Below are 17,696 nucleotides of genomic sequence, written 5' to 3'. Positions count from 1 at the left end.
CTGTGACTAAAGGCTGCTAAAGGGAACTACAGGAGGAGTGTGTGTGAACAGACTACCATCCTGGAATTCAGATCTCTGCTCTTCTGAGATGTTTAAAGATCTGTTTTAATCTTGCAAGGTTTAAAAAACCATAAAACCCAAAGCAACAAAAGATATTCTTAAATCTTCAAAGAAAAGTCACGTGTCCCAAATGTAGTTTTAAAGATCAGTATGTGAAGTCTGAATGAGATACAAATGGCCTACAGCTGTGCTACATATTCTGTGTGTAGTTTCTGTGTAGGAACTTTATAAAGATTGTTGAATTGTAGCTCAGTAAAGCCGGACTGCAGGGGAAGTTTGTTATGGAAGATGTTACATCCAGTGGATTCTCTCCAAGTGAAGTTTTAGGGCAGTTTTTTTCTTTAAAGGAAGTGCTACTTTCCAGATACAACCTTTCTTCCCTAGTTTCAACCAATATTGTTCCAGCAAACAGATTTTTGGCCTGTCTTGGAATAGAACAGAGTATTTTCAGTTGGAAGGGACCTCCAATGATCATCTAGTCCAACTGCCTGACCACTTCAGGGCTGACCAAAAGTTAAAGCATGCTGTTAAGGGCATTCTCCAAATGCCTCTTAAACGCTGACAGGCATGGGGCATTGACTACCTCTCTAGGAAACCTGTTCCAGTTTTTGTCCACCCTCTCTGTAAAGAAATGTTTTGTGATGTCAAGTCTGAACCTGCTCTGATGCAGCTTTGAACCATTCCCATGCATGCTATTGCTGGATATCAGGGAGAAGAGATCAGCACCTCCTTCTCCACTTCCCCCTTCCCTGGAAGTAGAGAGCAATGAGGTTGCCCCTCAGCCTCCTTTTCTCCAAAGTCCTCAGCTGCTCCTCACAGGACATGCCTTCCAGCCCTTTCACCAGCTTTGTTGCCCTCCTCTGGACATATTCAAGTGCCTTAACATCCTTCTTAAATTGTGGGGCCCAGAACTGCACACAGTACTCAAGGTGAGGCCACACCAATGCTGAATACAGCAGGATGATCACCTCTTTTGATCAGCTGGTTATGCTGTGTTTGATGCACCCCAGGATGCAGTTTGCCCTCTTGGCTGCCAGGGCACACTGCTGACTCGTATTAAGCCTGCTGTCAAGCAGCACCCCCAGATCCCTTTCTGCAGGGCTGCTCTCCAGCTACTCCTCTCCCAATTTATCCTTCTTCCCGGCGTTACTCTGCCCCAGGTGCAGAATCTGGTATTTGGACTTGTTAAATTTCATGCCAAATTTCATGCTTGTTAGATTTCATATCTTCTGTATAACTCTGCTTGTGGTGGGTGTAGAAAGGAGTAAATGCTTGGTTAGTGTTGAACTGGGAGCATATCCTGCCAGTCAATGAGAAAGCATTGGTCCAGCTTGCTGTGGCTTGTGTGATCTGGGACTAATTTCTCTGTTTCAGATTAGAGAGACATTCCTTTTCCTCCACCTCCAGTACTCCTCTCTTGTCTCCCATACCCTGACATGTCTACATTAAAGAAATAAGCAGGTTAGCCATAGAGAGTGGCATGATTACACTGCCAGAGACCTGCAGGGGATATTGAGGAATGAAAGGCCACTGCAGGCAGTTTAAAACCTGAAATTAATTTGAGAAGCTCTGCTGTGGCTGACAGACATCAATCTCTGGTAAAGGCAGTGCAAAGTTACTGAAATTGCAGCAGCAATGAAGGTGAGCTGGATGATTTGGTAAATCCTGGGAGCGATTTTTCTCCTGCAAGGATTAGACAAATGACTCAAAGATAGATAAGGATTAGAAGCCTGCAACCTAGGAGAAACTAAAAGCTGCCAGATGCTCCAAGATTATAATAGGAAGGTTGGGAGCTGCTTAGAATGCTTGTTGCATTCTGGGAAGAATAAATGTCCCTAAGGCTGCAGACAAATGCCTGCCTTTTATTTTTTTTCCCCCTGCACTCTTGTTATGAAGCTCACACTGGGAAAATTCCAGTGGGGGACTCAGAGAGGTCTTTGGCTGCAGGGTGCAGCTCCCAATTGTTATGTGTAACACTACACTCTGTGAATCAATGGATGGTTGATTTGGCCTGTCCATGATTGTGATGCTATGTGTATTGAAATGGATGACTCTTATCGTCTGTGTTCACTGAACTGCACAGGTGTTGCTGACAGGTATCCGGCTGTCTTTCAAGGCTGTTGGAAAGTATTGGAGGGAACACAGCTGCTGTTAAGTTGGGCTTGCTGTCACCATACCTCTGAGGGTGCTTGGTGGTATATGCGTCTGCTAAATACTGAAGTCATTTTAACTGCTGATCTGGCCTGGGGAAAGAGGTGCTGAATTGTGGCATACAGAGAGGAGATTTCAAGTCCAGGGGGAATTTCAGTTGGAGTCCTGAGCTGTGATGTAGGGATACTGGCTCATCAGGAGTGAGGTTCGTGTTAGGATTGTTTTTCCCTGGTTTAGTGTGGACTGAGTGCTGGGTTATAATGTCTGCCTGCTCCATGAAACAGGCTTGAGTAAAGCTGAACACCAGGCTGGAGAGTGGGGAGTTCTGGACTGACTTTCTACCCAGGAGTCAGTCCTGAGCTGTGCAGGGAACAAGCTAATCATACAGAGTTTTCCACCACCACTGTGTTATTAGGAAAATTGTCGGGGAGCTGTGGTTGGTCACTCTTTGGCACTAAATCTAGAGAATGGTAATAGGCAGCTGTTGCTGCCTTGATATATCCAGGTTGTTGTACTGGTCTTCCAGCTGTAGTATAGTATAGTAGAGTGGCTCTCTTGCAGCTGGGAAGCCTGCACAGAGTGTCTTCTACCACTTTGAAGTTAGAGCATTTAGTGTGCTGGAGGAGTCAACATGCTCCTGTTGCTGAAGGGAAGGTGAAAGGGGACAAACAGTTTGCAATGGCAGCTGGAGGTGAGACTGAAACACCCTGACTTCAGAAGTGGCCAGCTGCATGCAGACCTCTGAGCAGAACAGCAGGATGCTGGCTGTGTTTCTCTTTACAGGATAATAGGCTGGAGCTACACAGCTAGGCCTCTCGGAGCCAGCAGAAGGGTGCACCTCTTTCTCCCCTTCCCTCAGCTTTCTGGTGCAGAAAGAGGAGCCATGTGGCCCTGCTGCTGCTCAGCAGGTTGGTGCCTTATCTTTGAGAGGTCAGGTGGGCTGCAGGGATGCTCCTGGAAGGATATCACTGCATGCAGTAGCCTTCCAGGTCATAGCACTAGCATGCCCATTACAAGCTTGCCTCGTGCGTTTTGCAGTTGGTTTACCTCTTACTGCTTCTGCATAAGTTCACCACTTAATCTTTCTATTTGTTGCTTGCTATGAGAATCTATACTCAAAAAAGCCAGCTGTGGGAGAAAGGGAAGTAATCCATTGCTTTCACATTTCTTTGCTAATTCAGTAGTGATGACTTTGACCTGGTTCCAGAGGCTGACAACTTCATGTAGACAGAAGAGAAAGCTACATGCTGTAGATGCAATGCATGCTCTTGCAATATCTGTAGATTGCTATGTCACATGTGAAGACCGTGGAGCATTCCTTGTAAAAGTTAAATTTGCATCTGTGAACAAGCATTAGCTTACCGAAAGTATTAGAGGAACAAATAATATTAATAGTAGTAGTGAGATAAGTTCCTATGATTACACTTTCGTCATTGTGTTTTTATGTTCAGCCATCAATTCTAATCAAAGTTTTCAGACTGATAAAGCCAGTAACTGTAGGAGACAAAGAGAACATATATTGTTTAACCTCAAAAGGTAGTAACAATCTGCATATGGCTAAATGTTGGATAAGGCTAAATTGGATAGTGAAAGAAAAAAAACCTACCTAAAAATGAATGCAGTATTGGAGTTTGCATGGATGGCAAAAGAAGGCAGTTGGAAAGAGTCAAAATGCCAACGGCAGTTTTATTGCCTTACAGGTTCTGACTTTAAATACAAGTGAAAACTACATGGTGGATACCACGTAGTCACCATACCTTTGAGGGTGCTTGGTGGTATATGCGTCTGCTAAATACTGAAGTCATTTTAACTGCTGATATGGCATGGGGAAAGAGATGCTGAATTGTGGCGTACAGAGAGGAGATTTCAAGTCCAGGGGGAATTTCAGTTGGAGTCCTGAGCTGTGATGTATGGCTTATTAGGGAGTGAGGTTGTGGAAGGATTTTTCTAAATTGTTGAGCTGAGTAAGGAGCGGTCCGTTAGTGTAGCGCTTGCACGCCTTCCATCTTCATGGGAACCATAATATCTATGAATGGAATCCACATGCCTACTTAATCACATCCTCTGGTCTATGCATCTTCTCTCTCTCTGGTCTACACATCTTCTGTCTGATCTCAAACTGTTCCTGTAGTCTACCAGTTTTATTTAAGTAAATTTAGGTTTTCTTGTTACGTATGTTGAAATGATTTATAAAGTTCTGAAATCTACATTGTATGTATGTACATACACATACCTATACAAAAATATTATAAATATATAAAATATATAGTTATCAATATTACATTTTATTTTATATACATAAATATGCATGTTGCTGAGAAAGGTTGTGGACCTTCTGTTTCTGGAGACTTTAAAAACTTGTATGGGCAAGGCCCAGAACAACCTGGTCTAGCTTTCATATTACCCCTGCTTTGAGCAGAAGAGTGGTTTAATGGTCTTCAGAGATCTCATGGAACCTAAGTCTTAATGTACCTCTGATGTTCAAAAACTGCCCTGGAGCCTGAGTGTCGCCAACAGACTTATATTATGTTAATATAGTGCATTCCTCTAAGGGCAGTAGTGCAGGATCTAAGGTACAGCTCTGTCAAACTGGAGTGCTTTTCCCCATTCTGTAGGTGAATCTGTGCAGTCAGTGAATGTGGAGTTAGTCTGACAATAGTCTCTAAAGCATACAAGCATACCTTCTTCTGCAAAAGCATGAAAGAATGAATAGGGCTTTGTTCAGATCAAGTGCATGTGTATACAGTTAGGCATAGCTGGGTGAGTCAATGGGAGAGAATGATACTGTGAGGACACTAAAGCAGGGCTGAATACTGGTGCTGATCAGCAAGAAGCAATGAATTGTGCTTGCTTCTGTAGATTGTCCTCAGAATTTTCACATGGGTGTGTGCAGGAGCTGGCTTAGTTAAGTCTGCATGTGAACACGGAAGTACTGAGACACTAAGCATAGCCAAAACAGCGTTACACAATTCTGTTTCAATAGTTGGGCCACCATAAATCCAGCTTTCTTACTACTGCATTATAGTACAGATATCTGCAGCCTTTTCTTCAAAACTGCTCAGATAAGGAAAGAGGTCCGTATTACAATTTTTTACACATCCAACTTAAGGCAAACTTGAAAGCAAACTGTTAGCATTAGGACTGTTCTAATGTAATGTACATGCGGAAGTGAAACCTTCTATAGACAGAATAAGGTTATGCAGTTTATTGTGATTTAAAGGGCATTTTAACTCTAAATGAGAAATTAGGCACAGTAAAAACATGTATGGGAACTTAAGTAAATGTCTTTTACCTTGATTAATGAGGAGAAAGGATCTAGAAAGGAAAAAGGTGAATCTGTGTTTCTCTTTTTAACCACCAAGTTCACTAGTAAACTTCTGGTTTGCAGTCTGATCTTGCGGTGGCCAGTTTGCCATTGTATTTGCTTGGATCACTGAAGAAATGCCTATTCTATATTTTTTTACAAGCTCCTTTGCTCCCCAAGCTTACCGACACTATTTGATATAGGAGAGTTTTTTGTGTCTCTAAACATCTTTGTATATGTCCTTGCCTATTAGCAGTTGGTTATATAGGGTCTGATTCTCAGACATTCACGCAGAGCACTGCCCCATGGCAAAGAATATGATTTGACTTCTCATTCCTTTGCTGCCCTGTGTCAATGTGATTGTATCCTTGACTAACAGTATGCTAGGCATTGTGCTGAAGTGGAGGAAAGTAATATGAGACCTGGCAGTTGAAACACCATATGGTGGATTCTGGTGATAGATAGGAAAGGGACTGTGGTACAGATCTTCCTGGATATGTCACTGTTTCTGTAAATGTCACTGTAAAACAGTCCATTGACAAGGAAACAGACATAAGGTGTGGTTTTGGAGTAGTTGCGCATTGTGCAAGAAGTGTACAAAAATTGTTTTACAAAACATATTCTGCTAATGGCAGTGCATGTGATACAAATATTTTTTTGTTGGACTTTTTTTTTTTTTACCTGGTTTTCTGAAGGGAACGATGCTTATTAACGGCTCTGTCTGTTCATCCTTCCATAACTCTTGGATCTATTGGCAGGTACTGGAAGGTGTATTTTCAGATTTAAAATAGTTGAGTGGATGGGTCAGGGAAGGACCCTCTCCTTACTGAGGGGAAAGCAGGTAGAAGAACTCTGTTTTTAAACTTTCAGCAGCAGCACCTGTGTGGTCTGCATTGCCCTATGTGAGGCAGGGACACACATGGGGTAGCCAGGAACTGCAATTACTGCCTGGGGAATCAAGGACACAGAGGAGAGAAATGGGGAGGCAAGAACACAAGAACTGTTGTTTATATATCAGCTTGTTAGCGGTTGGGTCCTATCACTGTGAGTGTGTAGACTTGTAGAAACTGCAAAGAGCAGTTCATCTTCTCTGAAAACTAAGCCTTGTGTCGGGGGGAGTAGCTCTTGAAACCGTGTTATTAAATACTGGCTTTTATTTTTTCCAACACCTCATTACCAGTCCACATCTGTCTCAGAAATTTAGGAGCTACCTTTCATAATTTGTGCTTCAGTTACATTTTAGACAAGGAATGTGTCCCTCTCCGGAAATCAAAGCTATGATTGAGGCCTGTGATTTCTTTCAGAGGCAGAGCTGGTGCAGGTTTTTTCAATAGTCAAGTTTAGGAGTGGAAGGAAAGGCTCTCTATACAGTAGAGACTCTGTGTACTGTAGAGCAGTCCTCTAGAATCATGACCTAAATTTCTGACTCATTAACAAGATATTAAAAATCCTTCTTTTACTCTTCCTGATCCTTCTGCTGACCTTTTTAGGAATTCAACCATGTACAGATCACTGTATTTCCAGGTTTTCCAAGGCTGAGAACTTTGTTGTGAAAAAAGGCCGTACTAAGGCTATGGGGAGGGTTACTCAACAGGTTCTTGAATTCAGTGCTTCATGCCAGAAAGAGTAAGTGCAAGTCTTTATTCATCTGGAAAACAAATCCAAACCAAACTTCACAGTCCTTCTGTATGCAGGGTGAGCTTTGTCCAGGCTTCATCATCAGAGACCTTTCTGATGTGTAGTTGTCTGAGCATTAAATGAAAATATTATTTTTAAGGTAACATCTGCCTAGGGCATGTTTGGGATGTGAGACCTGGAGATCGCTTGGGGACAAGGAGGGAAATTTAGTATTTGTCAAAATTTCACATGGTGGTTGTAAAAAAATCAAAACAAAACAAAAAACCACTTAATATAGAGTGAATTCTACTGTAGATAGTGACTGGTCTTTTGTGACTATAAATTCTCAGAGAGGATGAGGAATTTTCACTACATTGTGTTAAGTATGTTAATGATGGTGTTCTCTGACACAAATTCACAGTTTCTAAGTGCTCATCTTCTGTATCTGTGCTTGACCGTCACATGTTCTTGTTTGTGATATTGGTTGACTCAATTGCCAGTCACAAAAGCCAAGAGAGGACTATATGGTCCGCCTTTTTTTAAATTTAAGTATAAATTAATAATATATAATACATAATATTTAATAATAAATCTCTCCCCAAAAAAGAGTCTCCCATAATAAGTCTCCCAAAGGTTTGGCTGGCAGGAGAGGTCTTTTGGGTTTTTGCTTCATGTTATTTACAATAATTCCTCTTGGATTCTTCCAGAATAGTGTGTCCTTAATAACGATAGCCACTAAATCAGTCAAATAACAAACAGTTCTGTGCTGAAGCTGCTGTGTCAAGGATAGATCTTTTGTATTTCCTTTCAGTTCAAAGAGTGGTTATCGCTAAAGACTCAGTTTATTTCAGTGTGGTAAGTTCTCATTGGTTTGGTTTTTGTTTGTTCCCTTTAAAATGTGTTTTTTAGTCAGATAGATCTGCAAAATAATGCATTTAATTATGTTCTTTGTTTTCTTCTTGTTGCTGCATATGCAAATCATTCTTTTGCATATGCAAATATTAGTTTAAATTTGTATTTAATATAATAATATGTGTAGGTCTTAAACGGTATTTTTTAAGACTGTAGAAGAACAAAGACTATGCATCAACAGTGAAGCTTGCACCTTAGTTAATATATATTAGAGGGGTAAACCAGAATCTCAGCTTGTACTTAATTTTCTGTGGAGTTTTGTTGTTGTTGGGTTTTTTTTGTCTTGTATCTGCTAACTGACTTTTTAGTGAGAGCTATGGTTTTGAATTTGTTAACTTGTCTGGTAACTGAGCCATTGCACCTTCCTTTTCTTTTGCCTTTGAGTTTTAACAGACAACCTGCTAGGGAGAACTCCTGTGAGTGTTCCCTAAATCCTTGTTCTCTCTGATGGCTGAAGCTCAAATACAAGTTTCACTTACTTTTGATCAGTGCACTTCTATTTATGTTTTGGAGTTTCTTTTGCTTGCAGTTACTCATGCCTCAAGTTACTATTACTGGATCTACATGATAGAAAATAATATCATATGTGTATGGGGTGCCATAGGATGGGCTCATATAGAACAGGAATCAATAGTTGTAGGACCTCACAGTCCACTCTGATAATCTTGCATTCTGTTAAGAGATAAGCCACAGGTCTTTAACAGTAGCCCTGACAAATGCAGCCAATTGAGACATGAATTTGGAATCTGAATGGCTGTCTGAGGCCTTCTGGGGATTCCCTGATAGCTGTGATTCATTTTGACAGGTAGGACCCACATGAAAGGTGCCTGGATTTGCCAGAGAGGACAGGCAAGTTAACTGTATCCTGCTCCAAATGTCAGATCCTGTATGTGAATGCCCTCTCTAGCCTGCAGTTACACAACCTCAGCATGTTGCCACTCCTTTGATTGTGTTTAAGGCAGATGTGGCAGGTACAGCATTAGATCCTGGGTAGCCTGACTAGTTGAGACTTCTGGGAAGGATGCATTGGTAGACAATGGATGGCATCCATTCCCTTCTCTTTCCTGTCCTGTGTTTGTCAGTCACTAACATGAAAGATTAATTTGGAGGCCAGGTGAACAAATTTAGCCATTTGCCTTGGAAGCGTACTTAACCCAAGATGTGGGAAGGGCACTGCATGCAGGCCATAAGCTGGGATCTTCTGTGCTGGCCTTGGCCTCTGGACCACAGAAAGCAAATGACTGGCTGAGACCAGTTTGCAGGGCAGTGGCTGAAAACTGTTGGGAGAAAAAAACACAACACAAATATCCCTGTCTGGAACACTGATGAGCCCTCGTGGACATGGAAGCACTTTGATTATCACACAGAAAGGCCTGCTCCTACCTGCCCATGGGAGAGAGGTGACAGCATGGTGTGCTCACATTTCCTCTTCCCCACATGGCATGGAGGTCATTAAGATCATAATCTGCAGAGCCCCACTACACATGCAAGGGATGTACCTGGGATACTCATAGGCTTGTGAACAGAACTTGCCTGTAAGATTGGCAAGCTTGTGCTTTGTGAGGATGGGATGAAGGGGCATGAGGACAATGTATTCGTACCCTCTGGCATGAAGCAAATGTTTTGTTTATTATGTGTACCATGACTAGAAAACTCTTGTACTCAGAATCTTGTCGTTCATCAAAAGACTTTGTCTGTACTTTATCTGACTTTGTCTGACATACTGCATGTAGGCTTGGAAGATGAGCTTGCTAAGGTAAAAGTAATTTCTGGGGAGATGGCACAAAGACAGAGTAGGAACCCTTTTTCTGGCTGGGGTCTCTGAGAACAGGAGAAATAATCTTCCATAATGGGATTGTGGGAAGGAGTTTAGAAATTTACAGTAGTAATGTTATAATAAAACTAACAAACATACTCATGTGAGGTTTTCAAGCCTTTTTGAATCAAGGCTTCTTTTTGAAAGAAATAGAAAAACTTGAGCCTTCCTAGAAGTGGAGAATTTATAGCTGTTAGCAAGTATAGAAGAAATCAAATGTTGGCACTGGCCAGCTGCTATATCTAGGCTGAGAATTAGTAAATTTTAATATATATGGAAACAGTGACAGTCACCTGGGGAGCCCTCTGACAGCTCAGAGCTGTGAAGCTACTTTTACTAAGGAAATACAGATATACAGCTCTAGGAAGGTGAAGCAGACTGCTCTTTCTGCCTAACTGAGTGCTGAAAAGTGGGTTTGGGATTTGTCTAGAGGGGCTTGTTTGTTTTTTTTGGTTTGGGTTTTTTTTTGGGGGGGTGATCATTTGGGGGAGCCAGTTTGCCCAATCTGACAAATTTGATAGGTGACCTGATTGAAAACATAGTTATGGTGAGCTGTGTAAAATCTCACAGTGCTTCTGACACTATTATTCATCTGAAGGGGAGGAGTTTACACCCACTGTCCAAGCTAGGGGAGGTTTTCACTGCAGGGATTACTGTAGTAGATCTATTTCCAGCCTCAATCTGATTTGGTACAGACTTACAGATAATTAAATATAATAATAGTAATAAATACAATAAAGAAATAATGTGGGTTTGGACCTCCTTACATTTTTTTAAATTTCCTTGTTAGAAAGCAGCTTTTACTTTGTTAGACCTCTTCTGAATAACAGGTTAGTTGCTTTAGTCCTGTTCATGTTCGGTACGGTAAGCTCTTGAATATGTTGCTATTATGCTTAAAGCAAATCAGTCTTGATTTTAATCTTGTTTGACAGCATTTTATATTTGTGCTTTTCCTCCTAGTATATTTTGGCAAATGGAGAAGAAGAAATACCAAATAACTGTGTTAGACTGCTTTCTGTTTCATGTTTTAGTAGAGTTGTGCTAAGGATTGGCAAGTATTACTTGTCAACAATTTGTAATAGGAGAGCAGCACAGAGCCCATGCTACCATCCAGCAGCTCTTGACAGGATCGCATCAGAAGACTAAATGGATGGCATTTCAACTGCAGCAGTTTGGAGATAAACCTGTCCTTGTGACTAGGAGAAATTACTGCTGCGTGATACACATTGTTGTCTTCGTCTTAAGTGTGTGCAGCTGCTGTCACTTGATTTGCTGTTTGGGCATGTGTTGCCAGACATGGGGGAGGGTACTTTCATCCTTTGGGTTAACTGTGTTTCACAATAGTGAAGCAGTAATTTCAGATACTAAGTGAGAGAAAGAATTATTTTTTCCTCCCTCTATTAACCATGTCAATCTGGTGGTTTCTGGTCAAACAGAAACTTCCAGTCACTTTAAACTTTGAGTGGAGGAAAAAACAGTTAACTTATAATTAAAACATCAATCCCAGATAGTTTGGTATCCCAGGTGTTAACCTGTGACTGTAGGACAGCTAAGTCTTGCTCTGACACTCACATCTGAGTGTTCACTGATAACGAATACATCTTCTAAAATGTCCCTTCTTTGGGTTGTGCTTGGCAAGTGATCTGTAGTCCAGGGTTGGGAGCTTATGCTGAGGAATGTAGTGAGGTTGTTTAGGTTAATGTTTGTTTTGTTTTGTTTTGGGTTTTTTTTTGGTAAGCAAAGTAAGTAGTACAAAATTGCAGTGTAGCAGTGTTGCAGGGCCTGAGTAATGACTCCGAAGTGTGTTAGATGTTTTGTTCCCTAATCTTAAAGGAGATCTCTGCTTTTTGTAATACAGTGTTCATTTAGTCTATGGCATTTGTGCAGGTGTTTGATCTGGAAATGCTTGTGTGTCCTGGTTTTTGCTGTGTCTGGTAGGGTATGCTGGCAGCAGGAGACAGAAGCAGATGCAGCTTCATTCTCATAGCTGGCAATGTACTCCTGGTTCCTTGTTGAAAAGGTTGAAGCTGTTGGAATAGCATTCTGCTGTCAGCCTTACTGGTGCTGGTCTTAAAGATGTAAAGTAACCGGTGGGACAGAAAGTGTCTTGGTTTAAAAATCCCTCTTAAAAAGAGTAGGCCTTGAGGGTAGAACCCTTTAGGCTTGCCCTGCTTTGAGTAAGGGGTTGGACAGGGTGATCTCCTAGGGTTCTTCCTCACCTGAATTATTTTATGATTCTGTTGGGATCCTGATGCTGAGGCCTGCCTCTGCTTTCTCTGCTTCAGACTCTTTTGCCTGTCCTATGTTACACCTCTGTGCTCTGCAGTAATTCTCACATGAGGATTTTTTTCTTTGCCTTGGTCCCCTTGTCAGCTTCTAGAAACCAAGATTAACTCTACCCCTTCAGTAACAGGGAGGAATGATTCCTGCTACTTTAATCAGCTGATTAAAAAGCCTGTATAAAGATGGGACTTATACAGCACACAATGATTTTGCACAGGTCAGGGGAGCATGGTATGTAGAGTAAGGAGTGAGATTTTCTAACCTTCCGGTTTTTCTAGTCTCCTAATGGAGGAAGGAAACTTGTTCTTCTGACAGATAATTCCTTTTTCACAGAATCACAGAATAGTATAGGTTGGAAAACACCTTTAAGATCATCGAGTCCAACCGTAAACCTAACACTACCAAGAGCACAACTATACCATGTCCCTAAGCACCTCATCCAAACATCTTTTAAATACCTCCAGGGATGGAGACTCAACCACTTCCCTGGGCAGCCTATTCCAATGCTTGATAACCCTTTCAGTGAAGTAAAATTTCTTAATATCCAGTCTAAACCTCCCCTGGTGCAACTTGAGGCCATTTCCTCTTGTCCTATCACTTGTTACCTAGGAGAAGAGACCGACCCCCACCTGTCCACAACCTCCTTTCAGGAAGTTGTAGAGAGCGATAAGGTGTCCCCTCAGTCTCCTTTTCTCCAGGCTAAACAACCCCATTTCCTTCAGCCGCTCCGCATAAGACTTCTGCTCTAGACCCTTCACCAGCTTCGTTGCCCTTCTCTGGACACGCTCCAGCACCTCAATGTCTCTCTTGTAGTGGGGGGCCCAAAACTGAACACAGTGTTCGAGGTGCGGCCTCACCAGTGCCGAGTACAGGGGCACGATCACTTCCCTAGTCCTGCTGGCCACACTATTTTTGATACAAGCCAGGATGCCATTGGCTTTCTTGGCCACCTTGGCACACTGCTGGCTCATATTCAGCCGGTTGTCGACCAACACCTCCAGGTCCTTTTCTGCCTGGCAGCTTTCCAGACACTCTTCCCCAAGCCTGTAGCGTTGCATGGGGTTGCTGTGGCCCAAGTGCAGGACCTTGCACTTGGCCTTGTTAAACCTCATACAATTGACAGCCCATTGATCCAGCCTGTCCAGGTCCCTCTGCAGAGCCTTCCTACCCTCAAGCAGATCAACACTCCCGCACAACTTGGTGTCATCTGCAAATTTACTGAGGGTGCACTCGATCCCTTCATCCAGATCATTGATAAACATATTAAACAGGACTGGCCCCAGCACAGAGCCCTGGGGAACACCGCTTGTGACCAGCTGCCAAACTGGAGTAAACTCCATTCACCACCACTCTTTGGGCCCGGCCAGCCAGCCAGTTCTTTACCCAGCGAAGAGTACACCCGTCCAAGCCATGAGCAGCCAGTTTCTCCAGGAGAATGCTGTGGGAAACCATGTCAAAGGCTTTACTGAAGTCTAGGTAGACAACATCCACAGCCTTTCCCTCATCTACTAGGCAGGTCACCTTGTCGTAGAAGGAGATCAGGTTGGTCAAGCAGGACCTGCCTTTCCTGAATCCATGCTGGCTGGGCTTGATCCCTTGGTTATTCTCTACATGCCGTGTGATAGCACTCAGGATGATCTGCTCCATCAGCTTCCCCGGTACCGAGGTCAGGCTGACAGGCCTGTAGTTCCCCGGGTCCTCCTTCCAGCCCTTCTTGAAGATGGGCGTCACATTAGCTAATCTCCAGTCAGCAGGGACCTCCCCAGTTAGCCAGGACTGCTGGTAAATGATGGAAAGGGTCTTGGTGAGCACATCTGCCAGTTCCCTCAGTACTCTCGGGTGGATCTCATCAGGCCCCATAGACTTGTGAGTGTCTAAGTGGTGCAGCAGGTCTCTAACCGTTTCCCCCTGGATTATGCGGGCTCCATTCTGGTCCCCGTCCCTGTCTTCCAACTCCAGGGGCTGGGTACCCAGAGAACAATTGGCCCTGCTATTAAAGACTGAGGCAAAGAAGGCATTAAGTACCTCAGCCTTTTCCTCATCCTTGGTCACTGTGTTCCCTCCCCCATCTACTAGGGGCTGGAGATTCTCCTTAGCTCTCGTTTTGCCGCTAATGTATTTGAAGAAGTATTTTTTGTTGTCTTTTACAGCAGCAGACAGATTGAGCTCTAGCTCAGCTTTGGCCCTTCTAATTTTCTCCCTGCACAGCCTTGCTACACCTTTGTAGTCCTCCTGAGTTGCCTGCCCCTTCTTCCGGAGGTCATAGACTTTCCTCTTTTTCCTGAGCTCGAGCCAGAGCTCTCTAGTCAGCCAGCTCTAGTCAGCTTTCTAGTCTTTTTGCTGCCTTTTGTCCTAGTTCACAAAATACAGGTAAATATAATGTTCCTTTGAGAGAAAGATTGGCACAGATAGGTTCAAGGAACTAAGTTTAAACAAGAAGCTTGTTTTCCATCTTGTTCATTTGCAACTGAGAACTAAAATTACAAAGCTTCTTGTAATGGATACAGTGAAATAGAATATATATTCTATTTCATGATATAGAGACATTCAATGATATAGAGAAATAATACAGTGAAAAGAATAGCCTTTGAGTATTTATTTGAAAAATTTTTAGCAATATTTTCAGGAGTAGCTGATAAACCTAAAAAGCAGAGGAGGTGAAGTAAGTGCAAGTGAAAGTGTGCTTTTTTACTGAATATTAGCAAACTTCTCTGCTAAGAATTGCTCTGAATTGAACGTGCTGACTGATTGGATCTTTCTAATTTGCCCATCCCAATTATTCCATATCTTGTGCTAGTCAGAAATCTTTTGACATAGAGTCTGCCTTTGTGAGGTTTCTGGTATGAACAGGAGCACACTTCTATTTCAGCACCATTTAGTAATTGATTTGTGGCAATTGTGTATTTGTCCTCTGAACTCAGACTGTACTTTGAAGATGGCATAGGATGCAGCTGTGTGAAACTGTTTTTTTTCTGGTAGTGTGTTACTGCCCTCTAGTTTGCACATCTGACTGGAGAATCTAGTAACAGTTACTTTCCTGTCTTTCAGGTATTTATAGCTGATGACTACTCAGATCCGTTTGATGCCAAAAGTGAGTTGAACAGAATGGGAAGAGGGGAGAACACTGGCTATATGGAACCATATGAAGCTCAGAGAATAATGACTGGTAAGACAAGACAATTGCACATGTGAGCTTTAATTGCATGGCTGTTCACATGGATATTACAGCTGCTATGAAACAGAAATGTCCTTTGGCATGCAAAACCATGTTTCTGAAGATGCTTAGGTAGTCAACAGTAAATGCCATGGAGGCTTTTTCATGTGCCTGCACATGTCTTGATATCTAAAAATACTACTCTGGACCTCACTATTGAATATAGATAGTTTGTACTGTCATGTGGGAAGATGAAATTGTGAGCGGTGGGAGTTGGATTGTGTACTACTCAGCTTGGCAATGTCAAGGCTGTCATCTGTGTACATAGTAGGGATGGCCAAAACATGACATTGTGTTAGTTTTCTTAAAACCAGTTGATCAATTTGCTTACAGTCTTTTTTTCCTCAATCAGATTCAGACTTCTTGGTCTTCCCTCTGTTGGAGGAGGGCTGCAAACTGCATTTTCGTGTAGCTTCCTTCCTTGCTTCTCTGATGGTTTTTTGTACCAGTGGTCAAAATGAGACACTTTAGGATGCCTGTGAGCCTTTAACTGCTATTCTTAGTAGTGTCCTTCCTTTTCTGTCATGGAGGGAGGTGCTTAATGGTGGTATTGTTGTAGGAGTTTGGACTATTTGAACCCCTTGTCCTGGCATTATGTGACTGTATTGCCCATATATTTTCCTCATATTATCTGCATCCATTTCCTACTTGTTGGCTTGTAGTCTGTAAACTTTTCTGAGCTATGGGGCCATATATTTTTTAATTTATGATGATTTGACTCAGTCAACACACATCTTTGTGCAGATCAGTTGTGCATTTCTCAGATTTGTGCAGCAAGTCCTCTTTTTCTCATTATGAGGCAAAAGTCACTCTTGTGCCCAGTTAAGTTGATTGTGTGCTTTCCTTTTCTATTGGCAGCTCCTGTTTTGGGCCCTCAGGAAAGATTAATCAGTGGGGGAAGATGAGGCTGTTGGATGCAAAGATCCTTTTTTCATGCAAGTGTTCCTATTTTTCTTTTCTTAAATAGCATTTCTGAAGAGAGACACAAGAAATTACATGTAGACTGTATTGTTTGGAAGTTTTCGGTATCTTACAGAGGGTCTGGGAGCTTTTACTTCTCATTGGTGTAAATCTATTCATTCTAGTTGAGTAATTTATCAGAAAAACAAATTAGTCCCAATAAGTTCTTGCTCTTTATACAGCAGTGATGAGAATTTGTAATTTTAACTATGAAGTTTACAGTGCTTTGATTTCTTTCTTCCTGTGTTTAGGACAGGAACTTACTCTATCTCCTTTTCCAGATTAGCCATCATAAATGGGATGGTTTAGTGGACAATACTGGATGGCTTAGCTAAAGTAAGGGACAGTAAATTTGTGTACCCTTGCAATTGCAGGACACCCTTTTGCCAAATTGGTGTTTTGTGCAGCTGATAAGCTGTTATATCTGCTCTGTATGTTATTATAAAGCAAACATGAGGAGCTCTCAAAGATGCTAAAGGCACTTTTGAAACTGGGGTTTAATTGAATATAATGATATAGCAAGTGTTCTGAATATGCATTTGATTGAGCCAGTAGAAGACACTTGATATCTCCCTGAAAATGTTTAGTGTTTTGAGATCTGGGTATTTGGTTTCCAGTCTTGTCCTAATGCTGGTGGAAATAGAGAAATTCTTCCCATAAACCTCGGTGAGGTCAGGTTATATTCCACTATATTCAAGCATGTGGTTTTATGTTTGGTTTTTTTATTGCACAGATGTTGCCTTTGCCTTTTACTTGACAATTGAAAAGCCAAAGGCATCTTTTCAGAGAGTTTTTAAAGATTCAGTTTATGTTTCCCAGGTGTGTTCAATTACGTATGTACTACTTCTAAAGAAGACCTTTGGACTGCAGTTTGGTTGGCCTCAAAATGCTTACTGCTTTGTTTGTTATGTTTGTTTGTTAGGTGTGCTGTCTGATGAGCAACAGAATGTTATATGGCTATCCATTTAGCTTAGGTAATCTGGTGAAGTCCTTCTGACTGTATTTAAAATGGGTTAATGCCAGAGAGGGGGAATCTGCATACACCAGCAGAATGCACTTTAGGAGAAACAGAAAACAAACCAGCTTTTTGTCAGTTATTCCTTGTTTACAGATGTAGCCTAACTCCTGATCAACTCTGGAAACCAGGTATAAGGGCTAGTTTGAAATAGGAGCCTAAAGTTTTTGAGCATGCTGCATGCTCCTTGAGTTAGTAGAGGGTTAAGCCAAAGCAAATGTCCATATGAAATAAAACCCTATTATTTCAATTTGAGAAGCTAAGCTTACACCTGAATAGAAATGTGTGATGTCTGAAATAACTAATATGTTCATTCAAAACTTATTCTTCCCCCCTGAAAACTCTGTGGGTTTGCAGTTGTGAT

At 41.9% G+C, this 17,696-nt stretch overlaps 1 protein-coding gene across 1 annotated transcript in view; it reads left to right on the top strand.

Annotated features, from left to right (window-relative positions):
- Positions 1-17,696, top strand: part of SHB (SH2 domain containing adaptor protein B) — an 88,086-nt gene that overhangs the window by 8,383 nt on the left and 62,007 nt on the right. The window contains exon 2 of the mRNA XM_072860110.1: positions 15,192-15,309. Within this exon, the coding sequence (XP_072716211.1) occupies positions 15,192-15,309 (118 nt within the window). The remainder of the gene's footprint in view (positions 1-15,191; positions 15,310-17,696) is intronic.

Source organism: Ciconia boyciana, chromosome 4 (genome assembly GCF_034638445.1).
Source record: "Ciconia boyciana chromosome 4, ASM3463844v1, whole genome shotgun sequence".
Taxonomy (NCBI): domain Eukaryota; kingdom Metazoa; phylum Chordata; class Aves; order Ciconiiformes; family Ciconiidae; genus Ciconia; species Ciconia boyciana.
The sequence above is the reverse complement of the archived record's forward strand: the minus strand, read 5'-3'. Positions and strand labels throughout refer to the sequence as shown.